Source organism: Leguminivora glycinivorella, chromosome 1 (assembly GCF_023078275.1).
Source record: "Leguminivora glycinivorella isolate SPB_JAAS2020 chromosome 1, LegGlyc_1.1, whole genome shotgun sequence".
Classification (NCBI taxonomy): Eukaryota; Metazoa; Arthropoda; class Insecta; order Lepidoptera; family Tortricidae; genus Leguminivora; species Leguminivora glycinivorella.
Window position 1 is genome coordinate 28984901 of NC_062971.1, and position 25704 is coordinate 29010604.

General features: G+C 37.5%; 1 protein-coding gene and 1 non-coding gene across 2 annotated transcripts in view; one reads left to right on the top strand and one right to left on the bottom strand.

Moving 5' to 3' along the window:
* Positions 1 to 25704, top strand: part of LOC125233770 — a 212559-nt gene that overhangs the window by 182085 nt on the left and 4770 nt on the right. The window contains exons 3-5 of the mRNA XM_048139869.1: positions 18472 to 18683; positions 22394 to 22529; positions 24399 to 24466. Coding sequence (XP_047995826.1) covers positions 18472 to 18683; positions 22394 to 22529; positions 24399 to 24466 — 416 coding nt within the window. The remainder of the gene's footprint in view (positions 1 to 18471; positions 18684 to 22393; positions 22530 to 24398; positions 24467 to 25704) is intronic.
* On the bottom strand, positions 1044 to 1115 carry Trnam-cau. The gene has a single exon. It is a non-coding gene; the product is annotated as a tRNA-Met (tRNA).

Sequence of the window (25704 nt, forward strand, 5' to 3'; positions counted from 1 at the left end):
CGGAAAAGAGGAAAATCGATACGAGTAGCGATATATTAATACACGAACGAAGGGAGTGTTTTAAATCGACACGAGTTGTGAATGTCCTTTTCGCACGTGTATCGTACGACGATTTTCAGTACCTAAATCTAAGCTAAGAGTTTCGACCAGACAAGAAATGAATCATTGCTTGATTTGCTCGCACTACTGCGTTAAAAAAGCAGCATCTGTACTGAAAAAAACTATCATTGCGCAACAGAAATTCTATTAATATCACAGTAAATACTCTATTTCATTTGATTTGCAACACTACACTTCATTTTTATGAATAAGAATTAAAAATTATATATTTAATACATTAAGTAACTATAAAGTGCTTATCTATTTGTATTATCATTCTGCACTTTTCTTAACTTTCCCACATTTCTATAAAATGTCGAAGAGTGCTTAAATGGTCGTCGTCGTTTATATTATTTAATTCGCTCATATTTAAATGATTCAAAGCAACCAGTCCACAACTTCACAAGACAGTTTGAGAAACCTTCGTATTTCAGATTGTCATTTGCGGATACAGTGGTTTAGGAGCAGTTCGGTAATCAGACCTACACATGTGTGTACAAATTCTGTCAATGTCACTGTCAGAAACCGTTCTGACAGTGACAATGACAGCCACAAATTCGTCCACATGTTGTTACCGTTATGTGTGCAAACGTCGACTAATAAAGTGTCGTTAAAAGTCATTCTGACAGTGACATTGACAGCCACAAATTCGTACACATTTTGTTACCGTAACGAGTGCACACGACGACTACATTTTGTTATTGTATCAATACGGTCGCATTGTTTGCACGACGTTACCACGCGTTATGTCACATTTGACAGTTAGTTACTGATTTGAAGATTTTGCGACTGAAATGGTTGTATGGGTTATTAATAGTTAGGTAATTACATAAGCTGATTATCAGAGCAAATACATAATAAATTAATAATATTGAATCAATAAGGTCAGATCTATAGAAAATACGTATCGGCAAATGAATTGCATAAAACATGTCTCCCACTGGTGGCCGAGCCGGGAATCGAACCCGGGTCTTAAGCTTATGCGGCTAACGTCTTTACCACTAGACCACCCGCCCGCCCGTCAATCTAGTGGTAAAGACGTTAGCCGCGTAAGCTGAAGACCCGGGTTCCGGGTTCGATTCCCGGCTCGGCCACCAGTGGGCCATGTCGTTTTTTCTTTCGTGTATGATAATCTATTTCAATTTATTATATGTATAATAGTAGTGTGACTACTTGAAAAAAGAACAAATCAAAAATATTCAATAAAATAATTTGATTTGTTCCCTAGTTGTATAACATATTTTATTAATAATGGTGGGTTTCAATGGGTAGCTAAGTTATAAACCTCGTGGCTTGAAAGTCCGATACGCTTTTGCGCGAAGGGTTAAACAAGTTTAACTATTTGTAAATAAATTACATTCATCAGTAGACCATAAAGCCAACCATAATACCAAACGGAACTGTGTCATGTCATATGACAAGAGTTTTGAGGTGCACAGCGAACAATCGAAAATTAATATAAAGTCAAAATATGTACCTACCTAATATTTTTAAAGTTAGAATAATAATGCACTTCTTAATTATTCCATTCGAAGTTTTAAAAAAAAGGCACACCACATTATGTAGTTTAAGTTCTATTCACAGGTACCTACACATAACAATAATGTTATCTAGGCAGGAAACATGATTGGGTTGGCAGCCTGTCGATTTCTATAATTGAGCTTCAGTAGTATCCTGACGTGTTATTGTTGCTCGCGTGAGCGCGGTGCTAGGCTCAAGACAGGCTTTCAACGTTTGATTTCTGGAGGCCGATTCATGCGTGATTATTTGAAAGATGACAATCTAATCGTATGTCTGTAAAGAATTGACATTTATCTTATACTTTTAAACGAGCAATTCTTGTATATTTATTTATTTATTTATTTATATATATATTTATTTACACTGACGATCTCGGAAACCGCTCTAACGATTTTGCAGAAATTTGTTATGTGGGGGTTTTTGGGGGTGAAAAATCGGTCTAACTTATCCTTAGGTCCCGGAAAACGCGAATTTTCGAGTTTTCATGCGTTTTTCTTCGCGCGCCATCTCGTGTGCAGTAGTTGTACTGTTAAGACAGAATTCTTTCGGTCGATGTAAGTACTATTTATTGCAAACACTAGATGGCGACACAGGTCAAGGCTAAAACGAATAGAAAAATACAGTATTCGAGTTTTTGTGGCGAAATGCGCGCCATCTCATGTGGAGTAGTTGTGTTGTTAAGGCTGAGAATTCTTTCGCTCGATGTAGGTACTATTCATTTTTGAACTAGATGGCGACACATGTCAAGGATACGAAACAGAACCGAGCGAAGCTCGGTTGCCCAGATATTATTATACTAATACATGTTAAAGTTAAAAGCATTTGGAGCAGCTCTGAGGTTAGTGTTTCTAAAGGGGCTTCTAAAAGGGCCATATTTTCACTGAAATGTGTGGCCGGCAACTATTGATGTCGCTTTTGTTACTCACATGTTAGAGAAAGACAACAATACGAGTAGTTGTCGGCCACATATTGCAGTGTAAATAGGGCTTGTTTAGAGGTCCTTGATAAACCTGATATATGTTCGACCCCAGAATCATACACATTGCAAAAGTATATGTAGGTATATGACTCGCGCGCCCCAATTGAAAACGGTTCATACAAATAAAAAGCGAACGAACTGTCACCATCGGTCGGCGCAGTACACCAACATATATTATGTGCAAAATAATCATAAATATCGTGCTTATGAAACCGTAAAAATGCGTTTAAGTATGTACCTTTGTACCTAGTTGCCATTAATTAAAAATGTTAAACAAGGGCAAAAATCTGACAATAAAATCTTTTTTCTACTCCCGTACTGTTATTCGTGAGTTACAAGGTCGTGCATAGAACTTTAGAACCCTACATAAAAGATGTCAGGACAAGTCTATCTAGTCTATACCCTGAAAACATTTAGTAGCAGTAGCACGATATAGCTGTTACAGTTCAGTAAATACATTGCTACCAACTTAACAAACCAATTCGCAGAGTCGAGACTCCTTCGTTTTCTACTGCGTTCATTGGCGACGCGTCGAATCGCATTCAAATGTATGAGAACTCGACTCAACTCGGCTCGATTCGTCTTAGTGGCCAGGCTTCAAAGAACCATACCATAGACAGTTTTATTTTCATGTTTGCACTCAAACTGCATATTCAAAATGGTAGGCGGTCCACTAGATAATTAAGATGACTGAAAGTAGGTATTTGTTGATTTATAATTTTCTTTCAAAATAAGTGCTTGGTCGTAGAAAAAGTATTGTATCCGTTGCATACAATACTTTAACTGAGTCAAAAAATGCTCGTGGCGTCTTTATTAACAATTTTCGGCTTCGCCTCAAATTGTTACCCACGCCACTCACCTTTTTTGACCTCTTTTAACCACCAGTTGCATAAAATACTATATTTCACATTCTTAGATTACTTTCGGGTTATAACGTGACTATATATCAAACATTGCAACTTATTTTTCATGCATGTCAATTTTTTACGGGTCTGAAGTTGGTTTTGATATTACCCTGACGGTCGTCTTGGTGATTGTCGCGCATTTCACGCACGACTTTATACCGTATGCACCATCCAACATAAACGACCTTGATGTTTAAGGTCAAAACCATTAACATGCTATATATGAACTCTTGTACTGTCATCTGTATTTTATACTGGTGTCTTTACATGGATGTACAGAAAGTGCTCAAGAATACGTTCCATACTTGAATAGCATAAGTAGATGAATATTCGCCGACACATGGTGTGCAAATTCAATTTTCTAGCATTTATAGCTTCGGCTGTGCGTTGATGAATTAATCAGTCAGTCAGACACTTGCATTTATATGTATCAATTTAGATCCATATTTACCTTTGCAGTAAAAAATTACATTAAAGAAAAAGTAGATACCTTTATCAAATTAAAAAAACCATGACTAGACATAGGTAACCATGAAATTCACTGAGAATTCAACTACAATAAGCACAGCAAAAACGCGCTTAGGATATGTATAGTCAAGTAAAAAATATAAAACTTTAAAAAGTAAAAACAGTAATCTAAATATCGTCACTACTTTGAAAAAATCTCTTATCTCACGCTGCTCTTCAAAGTTAAAACGCAGTAAGTCTATATGCATTCCACACATACTTACTACAATTTTCTTTTCATTGACAGACGAAGATACAAGTTTTTTAAAAAGTAGTGACGATATATAAATGAAGAAACTGACTGACATATCAACGCACAGCCGAAACCGCTGGTCCTAGAAGTTTCAAATTTGGCACGTAGGTTCCTTAGATGGTGTAGAGGAGCACTAAGAAAGGATTTTGCAAAATTCCTCCCTAAAGGGGTGAATTGGGGGTCCAAAGTTTGTATGGGAAAACAAGATTATTTTGACTATTTTATTCGTAATTTCACAGGAGGATTCCTAAAGACATACAAGTAAACACGTATTTCAGGCTTTTTTGAAAATTTAACCCCTAAAAGGGCTGGGGCTGGGGATAGGGATAGGGACAGGGACGGGGACGGGACGGGGACAAACGTGTACATAGAAACCTACGGATCCAACTGAAAACCTTATTTGTTGTAAATTATTGAATAAGATTACTTTTATTACTCGGGCGAAGCCGCGGGAAAAAGCTAGTCTATACTAATATTATAAATGGGAAAGTGTGTGTGTCTGTTTGTTTATCCGTCTTTCACGGCAAAACGGAGCGACGAATTGACGTGATTTTTTAAGTGGAGATAGTTGAAGGGATGGAGAGTGACATAGGCTACTTTTTGTCTCTTTCTAACGCGAGCGAGGCCGCGGGCAAAAACTAGTATAATATAAGTAGCATAAAGGACTCGTTATCGTAACTAGAAGTTGAAATTAAAAATCATAGAATATTTCCCTTCATTTTACCTTCATAATATACATACGTAATGCTTATCATTTTCCATAAATGTAAGGCACTTCAACGGTATTTAATTCTTACAAAAAAAAGGTACTTGAGTTATGATTCCGATAAAATTCCTGCACGGCCAATTTACCAGGATAAGGAGCAATATTTATAATAACAAGTAGAAACGTAAAATGTGAGAAGAAGCGCGCAGGGCCACGTTTGTATGTCATTTCGTATTCCAGGCAAAGATCGCATATGTTTACGTTTTGCTATTTCATATTTCCAGTATCTGATCGGGTTTTATTGGCAAGCCATTAATATTTTTACATTTTGTTCCAAGTTTCCAGTTAAGTCTTGTTTTGGAAACAAGTTTGGTCCTGTTAATATTTTCTTAATGATAGTAATTATCAAAGTTAATAAATACTTGTACTTGAAAATTCCTACGTCGAGCTATCTAAATGTTTACCTACTTAATTTTGTAGCCGAATACACGCTCGTTTCGACAACCGTACGTTAACGGTAACCGCGAAACGCAGATATTTTGAATATCTTTATTTCCCAGCGGGATTAGGCAAGTCACTGAGCTTATTTGCTTACGTCCCGCCTCTTCCAAATACCAGACTTTCCAAGTACAATTTTAGCATTTTAATAATGGATTTCGTGTTGGGTTTGGCTTGTAATAAACTATCGTAGACAGATTGTCGTAAATGTCGTAATGTTATGCATATTTCACTTACATGCTGCAATGTTTCACTTTAAATTTGTCATAAATTTGCCTTTGATGTTAAAAGGTATGATATAAAAGTAAAGCTACAAAATGTTATGCATATTTTTTTAGTAAAGCAATAAATTAATATGATTCGTTATTTGACTTTTTAGCAAGGATATTTTACTCGAAATAAAACTTTATTCAGTGACACAAGGGTTTTTATTATCTGCACAGTAGATAAATAAAAAAATACTCAGATAAATAACGAATAAACTTAAACAAACAATTGTTCAACGGTATTATCCCCATCCCAATAATCTGACTGAAGTGATATAAGACGAAAAACGAACTCGACTAATTTAATACTTGAATGCTCATTTTAATTCTACATTAATCGTGTATTCGTCTGGGAAAAAATAATAGATCGTGATTTAAGAAATGCATATATTATTTCGAAGTATTTTATGGTATGTTAATGTTAACGTTAATGTTTCCAGCATTAAACCCACAGTCAGTGTCGGCCTCTGTTCACAACTTTACACCTAAATTTTCCAGAATTGAGCTGAAACTGATCAATATGCAATATTATCTAGTAGGTTTTTAAGGTTGAGACTGAGCTGCATTTGCCCCAATTTTATTGTTTGGAATCTGCAAGAAAGTTGTATAAATGTTCTTTAAAGTTTTAGGTTCAGAAAACGATTTTTGAAAAGTGGTAGCGTTTTTTTGGACAACATAAGTAATACGGCTTCGTAATCTTGGGGTCTTTCTCGAGAGCAAGCATAGATTTTGATTCGTATCCAGGTTTTTTTTTCTTACGCTGGTTAGAAAAAATCACGAAAATAATTCTAAAAAGTTCTGCACAAAGGCTAAAAAATATAATATTCTCGTCTAAAAATCGACAATATTATCATGTTTGAGGGAACGGATTAATTATTTTTCCTTTACCTTTAACGACTAAAAATAAAAGTTAAAAAAACATGATACCCGAGCTTCCAGGCACGCAATTCCCTCTCGCTCACGCTTACGGCCAGTGAGAAGGAGGAACAAACACGAGCTTAGTTCTGTTCAGCTCGGTTCGTGAGCCGTGAGCGTGAAGAGGGCGGCCGGGAAGTGTTGCGGTGATATGTTGGCGGAGCGGAGAGCCGCTACGTGCACTATCGAGAGCCGCCGCGCGTGCTGACACGTCACTTTGCTCCGTTTCCGCATGAGTGCCGTCAATACAATAACCCTTTTAGGAGCGTATTCAGAGTCGTAATCTTTATTTTATCTATTTTAAACTTTATTGCACGAGAAATAAAAAAAGACAAATGGAGGACTTAGGGCAAATAATTGCGGCCCCGATAAAAACCACCTTATATCAGAATTTTTGTATATTTTTCTTGTACCTTTGGATTGAAGATTTTTTCGAGTTTTGCCCATACAATTGCCATAATATATTACGAAAAAAATCGTTAAACTCATAGGCTGACCCACCGGCCGCTGCCCTATTAGATACGTTCGAACACCCTTCAAAGTTCGAAATGTTCGCATCAATAGGGCTACAAAGGTCAGTACGATGAAAGCAAGCCTTATGTTATGAGTATTAATCTATTGATGCGTAGAGCTTTAGCACACTAGCTGTTTTGATGCCACCTGGTGGTCCAGAACGAGCCCAATTGAACACACAGGCAACCCAGGACAGACGGTCCTGGCGCATGAGAACGAGGAGAGCCGACCCCAAATGATGGGATAAAGGCAAAGGAGAAGAAGAAGAAGATGCGATTAAGTCCCGATTTAAAAGTAATTATGTGTAATAATCGTGAAAGTTGATTACGAACGTTTCCGAGAAAATACGATGATGAATGGGAAGATATTATGCACTACATCTGTACATACGCAATAAGTTGCTGTTTAACTAATTGTAAGCCTTCATATCTATGAGTAGATTAAGCATTGTTTTACAATATCGTAATTATATTTATATGTCAATATTTGCAACTAAATTATCCAATGGCTATTCCAGCGGTATGTTTTGTATACACCCTGTTTTTATTGAATTCCGTTAACTTTAAGGGAAGGTTCTTTTTAGATCAAATACAATTAATTTCTCTAAGAAACTAGCGTCTTAACTCTTACGGTTATCGAGTTATTAAAAAAATAAAGATAATTACTGAACACGTGTGTGACACCCTTTACCAATTCCTAATGTTATTTGTTTTGACAAGTGCCGTCAGTCACTTGACACTAACTTGAATGTTATTCTGAAGGGTCTCTCACACTAATAAATTCAGTTATTATATATGAAAAAAAACCGGCCAAGAGCGTGTCGGGCCACGCTCAGTGTAGGGTTCCGTAGTTTTCCGTATTTTTCTCAAAAACTACTGGACCTATCAAGTTCAAAACAATTTTCCTAGAAAGTCTTTATAAAATTCTACTTTTGTGATTTTTTTCATATTTTTTAAACATATGGTTTAAAAGTTAGAGGGGGGGGGTCGCACTTTTTTTCCTTTAGGAGCGATTATTTCCGAATATATTATTATTATCAAAAAACTATCTCAGTAAACACTTATTAATTTTTGAATACCTATCCAACAATATATCACACGTTGGGGTTAGAATGAAAAAAAATATCAGACCCCACTTTACATGTAGGGGGGGTACCCTAATAAAACATTTTTTCTATTTTTTATTTTTGCACTTTGTTAGCGTGATTGATATACATATTGGTACCAAATTTCAGCTTTCTAGTGCTTACGGTTACTGAGATTATCCGCGGACGGACGGACGGACGGACGGACAGACAGACATGGCGAAACTATAAGGGTTCCTAGTTGACTACGGAACCCTAATGATGACAATTTTTTTTTGCGAATTTAACTAAAATTAATATACAGTGTGGTTCCTGATAATGAACCTAGCTACGTGTCGAATTTAACGGAAAACAAAAAAAACACGGTGTATGTACTTATTAATTAACAGACATCAATTCGAGGTATTTTGATTTCGATATTGGTCGTGTTTGAATACCATGATGATATAATATGATTATCTACATCCATATAATAAGTTTCCTACAGTGTGTATAGTCTAAATTCTAATCTACCAAAACTAAAAGTCTAACCTTTCAAATAATATAGACCATTTGCTTATCGCACCTAAGCATATTAGATATAGAGAACTTATGAATGGATGTAGAGAAAGCAATATACACCCTGTTTTTATTGAATTCCGTTAACTTTAAGGGAAGGTTCTTTAGATCAAATACAATTAATTTCTCTAAGAAACTAGCGTCTTAACTCTCACGGTTATCGAGTTATTAAAAAAATAAAGATTACTGAACACGTGTGTGACACCGTTTACCAATTCCTAATGTTATTTGTTTTGACAAGTGCCGTCAATCACTTGACACTAACTTGAATGTTATTCTTAAGACGCTACGATACCCCTCATTTCTCCATACAAACGCTCTCGCCTGTTTCCTCTCTGGTTTTTGAAGCTAGATCAATGGTTTTTTCAACACAGACTTTTATTATCAATATCTGTGTCGGACCGTTTTGCTTTTTTTGATATTTTTGTTTTAAAAGGAATTAGAGCCTCTCAAAGTTGGCAAAAACGGCTTAATTGAATTTGCCAGAAAGAAAGGCGTGGTATTCAAAACTGAGATCAATTATCCAAAAAAACGAAACGGTCCAACACAGATAATTTCCTTGTCATTCTGATTTCCAAATTTCGTAACGATTGGTTAAGTTTTGGAGGAGGAAACAGTCGAGAGCGGAACCTCGATTTTTGCAGTTTTTACGCGGGATTTCGCGCCTGAGCTGCAGTTGTCCCTATCGCACCAAATTTAGGGGCGGGGCTAAGTTTTTATATACGTACACTGAGATAAAGTGATGGGAAATACTCGACATCTAATGTCGATAATCTAGTGATGTGAAATGTTATCGATATACTACGTCGAAATATCGACATACCGTGTTTGACGAACTTTTTAGTTAGAAATACGTACTATTATATGTTCATATTTAAAATTGGTGGTCCAAAAAAGACCAGTCTGCTCCGAGACCACGGGGACAATGCCGTCCTTGAAACGTCGGAGGTTAGTGTTTAAAACATAGTAAATACGCGATTAAGTCCCGTTTGCAATTTTAAATATGTGTAAAAATCGTGAAAGTTTGAATCTGTATTATATATTCTGTGGAAATACTAAGTCCATATTTTTATAAGTATAGGTACGTAACAATTGCATACAGGTATAGGTTTATTTTATACATGCATAACTTTTCTCGTCATTGGTTTACTAGTAACAATTATAAAGTTATGCTGTATTTTACGATAGATTCCACGAATATTAGGCAACTATTTGGTATTCGGTCTTTTCAGCCCTTTTGCCGAAAATTTGGTATTCGGTCATCATTGTTTATTTATTACTATTCTGCCGAACACCAATTAGGTAAGTAGTTATATTAGTCATATTATATGTACTTATTTACACACAATAAAAACAGACATAATATTAATAATTTAAGTCATGTTTTAAAATATTTAAAAAAACGATGGGCCTTATTTAGTAATACATAGTTTGTTCAGGTTGGTACCAGTACCTGCCCTTAATAAGGCCCAGTGCTTATATTTATTCTAAGTTTTATCAATCATGCCGTTTTGTATATTTTCTTCGCAGACATAGAATCAAAAAATGCCCTAAATAGTTACTTCTCTAAATAAGGCCCATCGCTCGCTTCTTAAGTTTTATGGGTGAATTGCAGAAAATGTGTACCTTTTAGCTAATTTAGTGTCCCGTGAAAACAAGGAGGGTTTAAAAATATATTTTGAGAAATAAGGCACACCGGAGTTACGTTAATTTAATAAAAGCGAATCTTTTGATTCATTTAAAAATTAATCTTAAGACAATTGTAGCTTTTCTTTTTTTTTATTTTATTTTTTCGGTGATGCATGCAGTAACTTCACAGCAGTATAATCATGTCCCAATGTTGACCGTACTTCTCTCGAGGAAGGTTGTTACGACTCATATTAGTTTCTTAAAAGTTTAATTGTAAATTATTCAGTCTTTACATGTTCTTCTTTATGTTCAGTACGAAAATATTTACTTAAATTAGGAATAATATATTATTTTGGTAATATTACATATTGTCCCAACTTATAGAACTTTCGTTACTCAGGGTTAGTTACGGAGGAATATCCCAAAGATTAGTTTAAAAATATTAGTAGAATTACTTCTCATTATTATTATTACACATAGGGAACAACTGTCAAATTGTTGAACACAGCGGCATCCATTTTGTTTTTCAACGTAGTGGCTCATGGATGGACGCGTGGTGTTTATTGCTATAAAATCTCAGGGTGATTAACGGTGAGTTTCCAAGGTAAATAGTTTGATTATCGTACACAGTTTTATTCATAAATGATTGTTTTTACAATGTTTTCTACAAATTTACAAGATTTTAAAGCAATATGTGACATGTTTGACGATAAATATTTTTTGAGCTTATGATTTCTCATATATCTTTCTCAGTTTCGTTATTTTTCGTTACGTAACGAAACTATTTTCACTGCGATTATGTATGTCAAAAATTTATAATAAATATTGTTGATTAGAATTATAATGTTTCATTGATAATTCTGTTTTATATAGAACCGGGAACATTTTTATTCCCATGTATTCCACGCCTTATGTTATCAGTTTCGTTACAGCAATTATCAGTTTCGTTTTTTCTCAGTTTAGTTACTAAATCCAAAAGGTACATATTTTCTGCAATTCACCCTTATAACTTTGTGTAAACATTGTGTTCATGAATTCAATCATCAATTTTTGAGATAAGTATTTATACTACGGTCTGTCGTCTAAAATTTAGCTGGCAAATTAGTTAAGCATTTTTATGGTTGGTATGCATGTTGGTAACCACGAAAAAATGCACATTTTATTACATTATGGTAAGTAATTAAATAATTAAATAAATATTGGGGACACCTTACACAGATCAACTTAGCCCCAAACTAAGCAAAGCTTGTACTATGGGTGCTAGGCGACGATATAGCGCAGGACACCATCGCGAGCGCAGACTTCTGGCCGAAAGGTGTGGTTTTTCGGCGATTCCGGGGCAACTTGCCGAATCCTACACTGGGGCAAACGACGCAACGGAGCCACGCTGTTACGTCATCGCCCAAATAAATTGTTTAGTTTTAAACTTGATTGTTTGTTTTTTTTTTCATGTTCTTACTTACTGTTTTTTTTTTCTTTTTTGTTATCTAAGTTTCGTGACGCATTGGTTTTACTGTAATGTCATGTAAACATGTTTTTACTAATAAATAAATAAATAATACATACTTAAATAGATAACATACATACATACAATCACGCCTGTATCCCATAAAGGGGTAGGCAGAACACATGAAACTAATAAAACTTCAGTGCCACTCTTGGCAAATAAGGGGTTGAAAGAAAACGAAACTGTGACATTGCAGTGACAGGTTGCCAGCCTCTGGCCTACGCCACAATTTAACCCATATCCCATAGCCTGTAAAGGTGTAATATGTAGAACTATCTAGTATATAAGACCATTTTGTAACCATATTACTGCGAATAAACCATTTGTATTGTATTGTATTGTATTATAGATAAATACAAAACCATACTTAAATAGATAAATACATACTTATATACATAGAAAACATCCATGACTCAGGAACAAATATCTGTGCTCATCACACAAATAAATACCCTTACCGGGATTCGACGAACGACGAACGACGACGGGAACCGAAGACAACATTAAAATTAGGTAGTTAATTAAAGTACTTTGAAGTAACCTGCTGTCCTACGGGATGAATATTATAATATATATAGGTATCCATATATTTTTATTCTTTTCCTTCCGGCGACCGTCCTTTGTCACCCATGTTTCACAACTAAAGAGTAAGACGAAATAGACGAGTGAAGATGCTCTGACTGAAACAATTACTTTTCATATTATTAATGTTTACCATTACCACAGAGCACAATCTCATCGGTAAATATTGTCAATTTTACTTTATTTCGACGTGCGATTATCATAGCGCTCTTGAACTGTGCTCTTGAATAATACGATTTTGTAAAGAAAATATCTCCTAGATACATACTATCAATTGAATAATACGATTTTGTAAAGAAAATATCTCCTAGATACATAGATAGATAGATAGATAGATACATTTATTGGTACTAATCATACACCGTCAAACATTGTTACAATTATGTAAAAAAAAAAAAAAAATACAATCAAAACAATACAATCAATACATACTATCAATTGTGTCGCTTAGTTTCAAACTTGGGTACTTAAATCCATTCTGCTTTAAGATTGAATATATAAAAAATATATATTAACCTTGTAGCAGAATGGATTTATCCAGGTTTGAAGTTAAGCGACACAATACGCTTAATTCGGTATGTAAGAAATGCCTTATTTTTTGTTAAGTTACTGATGGGCCTTATTTCATACATGCAGCAATTTGGGAAAAGTGCACCTACTTAATGCACAATTGCACATGGACCCAATTTTTTGACCCATTTACACTTATCTAATTATAAAATGTACATAACATTTCGAGACTTTTAACCGGGCCTTATTTGTATGTAGATTACAGATGCCTTTAGTTGGTAGATGAAATGAGTGTTATATACGTTTTAATTCTATGGTAACAGAAATGCTGATATGTAAGTATAAATAAGTTTTAAATAATAAAAATATCAAAAGTATCTATACGTTTAAGTACCGATACCTAGGTTTAAATTTAGCTGGCAAATTAGTTAAGCATTTTTATGGTTGGTCTTGTTCTGTGCTAAGCCTTGTATTTCTAATGCTAGGTAGGTAATATGTATACACAACCCTAGAACATTAGAAATATAAGATGCATATGTAGCTTTCCATAAAGGTCCTTATGCTTCATAATTAGGGATTGCAATTGCTGGATCCAGCATCCAGCAATCCAGCTGGATCCAGCGCATTTTTCGGTCTGCTGGATCCAGCAGCCAGCGCTGGATCCAGGGCTGCGGATCCGCAAATACAAAAATCTGCAATAAAATGCGTAATTAACTTCAATCAACTTATTTTACGTCATGTTTAAACGGTTCCGCGTTCCCGCGCGTAGCCCGTGGCCGCTTAGCACAAAATAATTATATTTCGCTACAATTGTGTATTTTTTTCAAAAAAGTAAGTAGTTTGAAACTGTATTATTATAACTACTGAAGATCTCAAAATGTATTTATAGTATTTAATTATTCACTGTTACCGCAAAATTTCTTTTAAGTTTCAACTTATGTTTAGATCAGAATACTTAAAGGTTTATATTTTCATAAATATTAAGTAAGTAAGTACTAGTAAGTAAATTAGTAATTTTCAATGTAAACTAGTGAATGCCCAAATGTTATGCCAAAAAAGCAGGCCATGTCTGGTTGATAGCATTATTTGATGTACCTACTTATTGTAGTACCTTCGCTTCATCGTTGTTACACTTTTAATGACATTTTTTATTTATGTAGATTGCTATTAGGATTTAAAATGGTTACAAAAATTAATGCCAACTTTTTACAAGTAAATTTTAACTTTTCTTCCCTGTTAGGAGGGAGCAAAGTAGCAGTTTTCTGTTCACGGACTATGTTAGCAGTATAATCATATATGACAGAGTCCAGTTAGGGGCGACAACGAGCGAAACGAGGACGAGCGTGTTAGGTTGACCGTGAGCAACCCGGAAAAAACTTTTTAAATGTAATAACAATAAATTAAACAATATTCTTGTAAAAAAAGTAAGTAGGTAACTATTTAAAAATATATATATACGTAAGTAAAATACGTAATTGCATCTCTGTCAATAAATTTAGAAGTTCATAGGAGACTCAGTATTTAATAGTTTTCGAAATACGCCATAGATATAATATTGTCGGTGTTCAATAAAACATTTGGTATATACAATAAACAACTAGTTGTATATTACGTCAAGTAAAACATTAGATAACATGAAAGTTTGGTTTTTAAAAAAAGGCCTTTTGAAAAACCCTAAAAACACCCAAACTTTAAGTTGGTAGGTAAATGCAAGGTAGCAAATTAAAAAAAAATATGATAATTTGGGAAATGAACATTCGGCGGAATAAAATTCCGCGAAACGTGCGTTGGGAAGTGATATTCGGTCATAAAATTTTCGGAGATAAATAAGAGAACCGTTTTTTTTTATAAATTACTACTACTACTACTACTACTACTTCACTGGCTCAGCGACCCAAAAAGGATCTTGGCCTCCGACACAAGAGATCGCCACTCTGCCCTATCCTGCGCCACTTCACGCCAGTTGGGTACACCGAGTGCGGACAGGTCTTTCAGGGCTTCCTCGCACCAGTGATATCTGGGACGCCCACGCGGACGTTTTCCACCTGGGTGGCCCACATATGCTCTAAAATATAAATTAAACTCTTTTTATAAATTATGATTACAAAATTGCGCGTTTTCATCCTTCCTTTCACTATTTCAACTAAATTTAGTAATAACAGCCCTATAGTAGAGCAAAATGTTTTTTTTTTTTTTGACATTTTTTCTACCTGCTGGATCCGCGCTGGATCCAGCTGGATTGGCGGCGATCCAGCAAAAATCCAGCTGGATTGAAAACACTGCTGGATTGCAATCCCTATTCATAATTATGCAATAAGATTTTGTTTGGCAGATTTTTTGTTAGTATTCTGCTAAAAAGTTCTAATTACCTTGGAACATAATCCGGTGTCTGGTAAGTATAATAGGTACCAAATTGTTACCTAGTTAAATTTTCCTACGCTGTCACTTCTGTCAAACATGTGCAAAAAAAAAGAATAAGATTCACATACATTTTTGGTAGGTAGATACTGTCAACCAATTATGTAGAATCCTAGGCCACTCTAGAACCCTGTCGTATTGACACCGTCCTTTATTTGCTACAGAAGCCAGTTTTACTTTTACTGTGAAAGGGTCTAGATTGGCCTATGACCTAGGATTCAGATTAATTGGTTGATTGTACGTACCTACTCCTATACTTAATATGGCTTCTCTTTGAAATCGAAAAGGTTTTAGCTTTTTACATACCGAATAACTTTATTTCGCTAACAATGTGACTATCTTAAAAGAAATCATCTTTTAAGATAATCACATTATGTATAAGATAAGGAATTGTTTCTACCATTCCTTAAAACATTAATATCTTCACGGAGTCCAAAACATTATGCATGAAGTCCGAAACAAGACAAAATATAGAGAGCGCTTGAGCGCGAGTAAGTACTTGCGCCGACGGCGGACGTGGGTGTGTGCGTGCGCCACGCGCACGCACACAGGGCCTCTCTGTGGGTGCCGCCCCCGTCAGCGCGACGGCGATAAAGACCTAAAAATCTCAAATTTGAATTCCTGCTTCGGTATCGTATCCTCTGTCTCTCACACTAATAAATTCATTTATTATGTATGAAAATGATGACAATTTTTTTTTTGCGAATTTAGCTAAAAGTAATATACTTACAGGGTGGTTCCTGATAATGAACCTACGTGTCGAATTTAACAGAAAACAAAAAAAACACTGTGTAAAGGTTAGTCAACTATATTATTAATGTAAATATTTAGCAAGAGAAAGCAAAGCTGTAACTGCAAATTTCATGAATATTTTCATGGGTGGCGTAATATTCACAATTACATACAGTGAAACCTGGATAAGTGATACTTCAAGGGACGACAAAATTTATCTCACTTAAAGAGGTATTCCACTTATTCAGGGTCTCAGTTAGATAGGTATAATACAAAGTTTGTCTCACTTACAGAGGGTATCACTAATAGAGGCCAGAATAGGGGGATGTGTCAGTTATAGAGGTGATATTAAGGTGTTTTTATATAGTTATTATTAGTTGCATGCTAAACGAAAAGGTAAATAAGCCTTGTCTTTAAATAATATATAAGACTTTAATGTCATTGTATTGTGTCATAGAAATTTTATATTATGAAAGTTATATTTTTTTAATAATTTTTATGTTACAAATCGAAATTTTAGTTTTAATTACTTAAAATAACCAAGAAAACCCTTAAACTCACCTAAACACAAAGAATCAATCGCGTAATTTACAGATGGGCTAAGAATTATTAAAAATATGGAAATAGATTTTCGATAAAGTCCAAGTTACAGAGGTCATAGATTGACTGTATCTCAGATAAAGAGGTAAATTTCTATAAAATTCTTAACAAACAATTAAGTGAATATACATTTTAAATATAGTCTCAGTAACAGAGGTAAAATACACACTCTGTCTCACTAATAGACGGAAATGTGACTAAAAAATCGAAAAGGCTAATCTCAGTTATAGAGGTCTGTTTTGTCTCACTAACAGAGGTAAATCGGTGCGAAAGTATCGGGACCGCACCTTGGGTCCCAGCTAAAGAGGTTTCTCACTTATCCAGGTCCCACTTAACCAGGTTTCACTGTATTAGCGTACATCCTGTCTGCTGGAAGTTATTTGCATTCTGATATATGTATATGTCTGACTGTAATAGCTTAGCTATTGGTTGTATATTTATGTAGCCTTAACGATTCAGGATTTTAGTTACTTATTCTGATTTAATAGGTAATTTTGAAAAACTGGTAGGTTAGATTATTTTATTCACATTCAGTGCCAGCGCGTGTTCGATCGTAGCCGATAACACGGTGAAAAACGGTTGTAACTAAAAGATATTCAAAGTTTAAGCGTCTACGAATAATAAGGTCTTTTTAAGATAATAAGAAAAAACAACAATAATAAAATGAAATGAAATTTAACAATATCAATTGCATAGGTACATATTTAACAAAATCATTCTGGCGAGAACGAACACCAGCTACGGACATGGATTATTCCAGGAAGCCATCGGATGCAGTTAGCGATGTACTTCTAATATCGGCGTTTTTCGCTGTTTGTATTTATTCGCCAATTTACTTACATTTGTGCGGCCCCGCGGGTCGTAAAGTAATATTATCCACCGCCGGGCTGGGCGCGGGCGGGCAATAGTGCCTCTTTTACGGGCCGCGAGCGCGCGTCACATGGGAAATTATTTGACGTGCCGTTTAATGGATTTTTGCCTTCATAACACGCTACCTACAGGCAAATAAAATTCAAGTACAAAGTTAATACCTATCTAGAACACGGTGTAAAATTGTTTTCGTAATTTGCAAACATGACATATTTGAGCATTTCTTTTTTTGCCATTTTTTTCATTTTGATTTTTTTAGGGAATTTTAGGTCAATTGTACTCAGAATCAGGAGTACTTTCAATCTCACTGGGAGACAAAAAGTGTCCCAGAATTTCCATCTTTGTTGTTACTTTCCTCTGTTGTTACCCCACACAACATGTATGGAAAATGGTAACAAAATAAGAAAAAATCGTAAGGGACATTTTTTTTTACTACTAGGATTGAAGAAGCTAGTGATTCTGTGTAGAAATACCATTTTTTTTTTCAAAAATATCACATTTTATAAAAGTGGCGAAAAAAAAAAGAAATGCTCATTTTTGCTTGATACAGCAATCATTTATTCATATGCTCACACCGAAACACAAGAAATGTAGCATATTTATTAGATATAGATCAATATACCTCCATGGTATGGTGTCACGATCTTGACGTCTTTCGAAAAGATTGGCCAAGCATTGCAGGGAGAGAGAGAAAGACAGGGAGGCATTTGTCCAGCAGTGGGACACAACAGGCTAACAAATAAAAAAAACACAAAATTTTTGACTTATTTATTTTGTATCTTCCGGAGAGTATTTTAAAATGGGGATCTATTGTTACAGAGGGCGTGTCGAGCCTGGAGCTGCTGGAGCTGCGCGTACCGGCGCACGTGCCGCTGGGCACGCGGCCGTCGCTGTCCTGCCGCTGGCAGCTCGGCCCCACAGACGTTCTGTACTCCGTCAAGTGGTACAAGGATGGGAAGGAGTTCTTCCGACACGTGCCGAAAGACACGGAACCGCGCAGGAAGTTCCCGCTGCCCGGAGTCGATGTTGAGGTTCGTATACCTTCTCGTCAGGCCTGCTAGCCGAATGGCATTTCTGCGACGCCAGACGCCGATCGAGAGGTCGCTGGCTCTGTCGCGCCAATACGCAAGAGCGAGAGACATAGATATCTACGAGCGTTTCGTTTCGTGAGCGTTTCGTGAGCGTTTGTGCCATTCGGCTACATACCCTGGTACTCAAGCTATTGCCGCTGGCAGCTCGGCCCCACAGAAGTGCTGTACTCCGTCAAGTGGTACAAGGACGGCAAGAAGTTCTTCCGACACGTGCCGAAAGACACGGAGCCGCGCAGGAAGTTCCCGCTGCCCGGAGTCGATGTTGTGGTTCGTATACCCTCTTGTCAGGCCTGCTAGCCGAATAGCATTTCTGCGACGCCAGACGCCGATCGAGAGGCCGCTAGCTCTGTCGCGCCAATACGCAAGAGCGATAGAGATAGATATCTACGAGCGTTTCGTTTCGTGAGCGTTTGTGCCATTCGGCTACATACCCTGGTACTCAAGCTATTGCCGCTGGCAGCTCGGCCCCACAGAAGTGCTGTACTCCGTCAAGTGGTAAAAGGATGCCAAGGAGTTCTTCCGACACGTGCCGAAAGACACGGAACCGTGCAGGAAGTTCCCGCTGCCCGGAGTCGATGTAAGGGTTCGTATACCTCTCGTCAGGTATTCAAGCTATTGCCACTGGCAGCTCGGCCCCACAGACGTCCTGTAATCCGTCAAGTGGTACAAGGACGGCAAGGAGTCCTTCCGACACGTGCCGAAAGACACGGAACCGCGCAGGAAGTTCCCGCTGCCCGGAGTCGATGTAGAGGTTCGTATACCTTCTCGTCAGGTATTCAAGCTATTGCCGCTGGCAGCTCGGCCCCACAGACGTGCTCTACTCTGTCAAGTGGTACAAGGACGGGAAGGAGTTCTTTCGACACGTGCCGAAAGACACGGAACCGCGCAGGAAGTTCCCCTGCCCGGAGTCGATGTAGAGGTTCGTATACCTTCTCGTCAGGTATTCAAGCTATTGCCGCTGGCAGCTCGGCCCCACAGACGTTGTGTACTCCGTCAAGTGGTACAAGGACGGGAAGGAGTTCTTCCGACACGTGCCGAAACTGCCGAAAGACACGGAACCGCGCAGGAAGTTCCCGCTGCCCGGAGTCGATGTAGAGGTTCGTATACCTTCTCGTCAGGTATTCAAGCTATTGCCGCTGGCAGCTCGGCCCCACAGACGTGCTCTACTCTGTCAAGTGGTACAAGGACGGGAAGGAGTTCTTTCGACGCGTGCCGAAAGACACGGAACCGCGCAGGAAGTTCCCGCTGCCCGGAGTCGATGTAGAGGTCCGTATACCTCTCGTCAGGTATTCAAGCTATTGCCGCTGGCAGCTCGGCCCCACAGGCGTGATCTACTCCGTCAAGTGGTACAAGGACGGCAAGAAGTTCTTCCGACATGTACCCAAGGACACGGAGCCGCGTAGCAAGTTTCCGCTGCCCGATGTAGAGGAACATACACCTTCACGTGGACAGGCTCAGTATAACTTAGTTAGAAATACCAATATTTTTTTATTGAAGTAGGTAACGATCGATGGTATTCATTTAAACCTAATTGGCCTAATTTAAATTTATTACTATAACTCACTTCCACCGCGTCAGTGGATATAAATAAATTTAGGTACGTGTGACTTACATTACCTTGAATTACACGTTTTGCATGCAAAAGTGCAATTCCATGAGTCATAGGTCATAGCAAGTACGCTACATTGAATGTTAGTGTCACTATGTAATATAAACAAACACAAAGTCAAATACCGTCTAAGCAAACATGAGCAGAAGTACAGATAGATATAATTAGATTAATCCGGTCGAGTCGAGTTTGCTTAGGTCGTTCCGAGTGGAAACAATATAAAACTAGAGCGGATATTAAGCTGTGAAGAGGTTCAGGTGCAAACACAGTCCCACTCTGGTACGAGAGCCATTCCGTACTTTCTTTCATTTAGCCTCACCTACGCGGCCTATACTCGGCCACGGTACTCGCGGCTCTCGGTGGCCGCTTGCGTTTGTTTTGTGCCGGCCGGAGTCGTTTCATCTCGGCTTATTTCAAGGAAAATTGTTTTAAAAATTGAGAGCGTAGGTGCGCTCAAAAGAAACCCGATCCATTAGCGGATCAATTCGCTTTGTTGTTGGCCCGTCTGTCAGTCATGCTCTATTTTATAAAAGTACATGTTGTATATAACAAATTAAAAATCCCCCTACCCTTCCCTCCGAATCAAACCCTTTGAAACAAATATCAGTTCTAAATTAAACTTTTAATTACATTTAGGTAAAAATGGCGCACACCGCGTGTAAAACTTTAACCTTGAATTAATCAGATTTCTTTAATTAAAATTTTGTTTTCAGGGTAAATTTTATTATATTTATTTTCTAATTTACCTGAAAAAAGATCTGAAAGTGACGGGAAACTCGATTTCTAGCTTTTCATCTGACTTAAAAACATTACAATGCCCTATTGAAAAGCCAGCGCTAAGTGTATAAATCGCGAACAAAGCCGCTGAATGCAGCAGCTGATTTCATTAGAAGAGGTGTTCATACTCGTACGGCTGGCGGGCGCATTGTTGTGAGGGCTGACAGCTTACTTTCAGCGGCAGACCTCTTGTTACGTATGCCAGCGTAATGTGAAATGGGAATGGAAATGTTCATATCTATTTGAATGACATTAGTAGGATAATTGTACATATTAGGTCAATACGATTACGTACGTTGCCTGCCAGTTAGTAAGCGAAAGATTTTATTATTTTAGTTTCACGGAAATAAGCGCGTTTCACAAAATTCTAGCTAAAAATCTCTGTCCGGTTGACAGTCAAAACTTACTGGGGAAAGTAGGTCGTCGGAAAATGAAATAAACACCCTTATGGCAACAATTTAATTTGTCAAAATAAAATAAGGGGGTAGGTAATAGGTTGACTCAGGAATATCAGGACCAACCCTAACATCTAAACAAAGTGTCATTCTGAAGGTAAACAGTATAGTTGGTGATTATAAAAGTCAATAGCAATTTTAATTAGCCCTGAGTCATTAATGAACTAAACAACTTTTACGAATAATCACTAGAACAATGTTTCTAAACAAACTTTTGTCTCTAAAGACACATTACTTATTTATATTGAGGATTTTATAAGTAGGTAGACCTAGAAGCTAGATGTACCTACTTATTGGCCTATTAAGTAATTGTTAATTGTAAAAGGACATGGCTTAGTTTAGTATAGTCAATTAATCATATTATACCTATTTCAATAAGATTACGTCATTGATTCTCCAATACATTAGTTGAATAATACCCAAATGTTTTTACTTCACAGCTTCACAATTACGATTGTTAAATTTAATTGGAAGCCAGAGTCATTAAATGATCGATCATTTTTGGTGGTGCTAATGCGTTGTATCAAATTTCCAACTAAACATTGATTATTTGATAAGTTATGTATGATGTACATACATACAATATACCTACTTACTCATGCTTACCTGTTAATTTTTGTACAATACAGGCAGGCAAACACATTCGCGTGATAAACGATATAACGTCAGGCCGTCCTTTTCACACTATTTATAAGTGCGATAGTGACGCACCGATGGGATAGGTTTATCCAACTAGTATGCTACGCCCACAGAAATGCATTTGAATAAAAATAGTTCCGTTCTAATTGTGTACTTTTTTAAATATTCAGAGGTCAAGTACAAATGGGGCTAACGTGACGCTCTTCCCGGCGATCCTGGAGACCGGCGGGCGCTACCGCTGCGAGGTGTCGGGCGAGCGGCCGCTGTTCCCCACCGTGTCAGACCACTCGGACATGACCGTCGTAGGTGAGTGTTACCAGAGCCAGTCACCACTGCGAGGTGGCCGTCGTAGGTGTCACCAGGGCCAGCCACCACTGCGAGGTGAGGTGAGTGTCACCAGAACCAGTCACCACTGCAAAGTGGCGAGCGGCCGCTGTCCCAACGGTGTCCGACCACTCGGACATGACCGTCGTAGGTGAGTGTTATCAGAGCCAGTCACCACTGCGAGGTGAGTGTCACCGCCTGTCACCAGAACCAGTGACCACTGCGAGGTGGCGAGCGGCCGCTGTCCCTGAGGGTGTCCGGGCACTCGGACATAACTGTCGTAGGTGATTAAGATTGCTGATACCTACTGACGAGCGAGTAATCGCAGACCGACTGCGCGGAGCGATCGGCAACGGACTCGCTTCGCGCTGTCGGTCCGCATGTGACTAAAATCGGCCTTAATGCTAGAGAGAGCGTAACCACATACCTAGGCACGGAAAACGTACATAAAGTTAAAAGCGCTGACAAACAGATAACGCGCCCCTAACAAAATGTTAATACTGCAGATTATTGCTGACAGACAATGAAAATGTTTTAAATGAAATTATTTGAAATCCTCGGTATAAGCAAAATTTTCATGTCATGACATTACAATCATATATTCACGTCTTACAAGGTAATATAATTGTACAAGACAGATACTAGATTGAAAACCGACTCACTTGTTTACATGACAGAAGAATTATTATGAAGCATGTCAACTTTACGAGAATGGGATCACATTTAGCCACTTGAACCAAATGTAACATTTTCTTGTCAAGTAATCTCGCAAGTGCTTTGCACGAAGCTATTTATGTACAAATGTATTCCAAATTGGATTAAAGTTTCGAAGCGTTAAGGTTTTCTAGTATTCCAATGAACTGAATTTCGGTATTACATATTAGGTTTTGCTTTGAACAAATGTCGGCTATGTGTAAGGTTAGTACCTCTATTATCTTAGCTATTACCTATTCAAGACCTAGTGAATTATAAGTATGGGAAAGCGCTTCGTCGAACTCTGGACAGCTCGTCCGCTGACAGCCGAGCTGTCTGATAGGAGATGTTCAGAATCCGGCTGACAGCCAAGCTGCCTGTTAGGGTATGTTCAGAACAGAATACTGCCGGCTTATCATGCTTGCAATTTTATCACTTATCTACGCGGATAAAGCATCCGTCATGTTCTGGCAAGTTTGTCAGTGCAAGAGTGACAGATGTCTTATCCACATTAATATGTGACAAAATAGGAAGCATCATACGCTGGAATATTTAGTATAAGAGTCGTGATACTTAGTCGCCGAAACGGTGCGCCAATGGAATATTGGGGCAATATTCTGCTGTCAGATTGCAGCACTATACATAATACCTACAGACTTACTAAACCATAGAGAACCGTATGCATTATGACATTGATGCATCAGAGCGGTTTGTTTACAAATTGCCTACCGCAAACCACATTCGAGGCATTGCTTCCCTGTCACAGTTACGTATACGAATTTATAAGGGGGCAACTTGCCGAATCCTACACCGGGGCAAACGACGTAACGGAGCCACGCTCTTACGTCATCGCCCAAATCAACTGCTTAGTTGTAAACTTTTATTGTTTTTTTTTCATGTTCTTATTTACTGTTTTTTTTAATTTAAGTTTCATGACGCATTAGATGTATCTGTAATGTCATTGATTGAAATATGTTTTCAAGTAAATAATTAAATATTTAATAAATAAGTGCGACGAGTGGGCACGACGTCGAACATGATTTGCAGATGATGATGATTTTGCAGGACCTTCATAATGTGCTAACGGCGCCGTCTGCGTGGAGTTTTGCGTAGGTAATACATATAACACAGAGATTTAAAAACATTGTTATTTTTCAGCACTTCCAAACCATGGGCCCACGATCACAGGGTCCAAGCTTCGGTATCAGATCGGCGACCGAGTGCAGGTAAAATTCAAGCACATAAGTAATTAACTAATAATTCGTTGCAGATTACAATGCATTGTTCTAAATAAAACTCGCAATATTTATATTTATAAAAAAAAATCGGCAAATTGTAAAATGAAACATGTTACATTTTTTTTTTCTTTTAATTAGGTACCTCAGCAATGCGTGGTTATATACCTCTATAATCTGTGTGTTTACTCGTTCCCATCCTGTATATCTATTTAACCGGATAACTTAAGTACTAAATAACTGCATATCGAATATATTTGTAAATAATCAGTCTAAAACACAAAAAATCCCTTTGACCATGTGATGTGAACCATGAGCCCAAGAATAAAAAAATAAAGGTCAACTAAGGCATTCTACGAAAACTACATTGACCACAACCATTAGTATTTTACGACTACGTTAGAATCATTATTCAATTAAATAGGTACGTGATACGTCCTTCTTAGTAAAACTAAACAGACGTAGGTACAAAGCGCTGCGAAGGTATTCCCTTTATCTCGTTACTTTACAACAACAACGTACAAACAGTAAATTTTTTATTATAGAAACAAAAAAATAGTCAGTTTCGACGTACGAGTCTGAACCCTTTACTGAGCATACATGCTCTTATCCTGTTTTTTGCCATAAAAATACAAACGCTAAAACTAAAATCGGCTTCGGTTAGCCGACCCGCCCTTCACCGTCAGTCACGTAAGTAATTATCCCACTGAATCCGGAACTAGCGTAACGAGTTAAAATCCCTGTTACTCGAACTGCGTCGAATCAGTAAGATTGTCTCCTGTTGTAATTGGGCTCGTTGGGGAACAGATATGGATGCCATATTTTTTTCATGGATATTGTGTGTCCTTCTACTGGACAAAGGCCTCCTCTTTCTGTCTCCATTCATCACACACGATCCCGCTAGTTGCTGTAAAAAGCGTCGGTCTCTTTTTGGTATACTTCTACCCCGGCTAACCTACCTGTGTACCTATTTTCGGTTTAAAGACATTTATTTCTCATAATAACAAACAGTTCACTCAGTTCTGTTACACTTACACATCTTTATCACACATATTACTAGCTTTTGCCCGCGGCTTCGCTCGCTTTCGAAAGAGACAAAAAGTAGCCTATGTCACTCTCCATCCCTTCAACTATCTCCACTTAAAAAATCACGTCAATTCGTCGCTCCGTTTTGCCGTGAAAGACGGACAAACAAACAGACACACAAACTTTCCCATTTATAATATTAG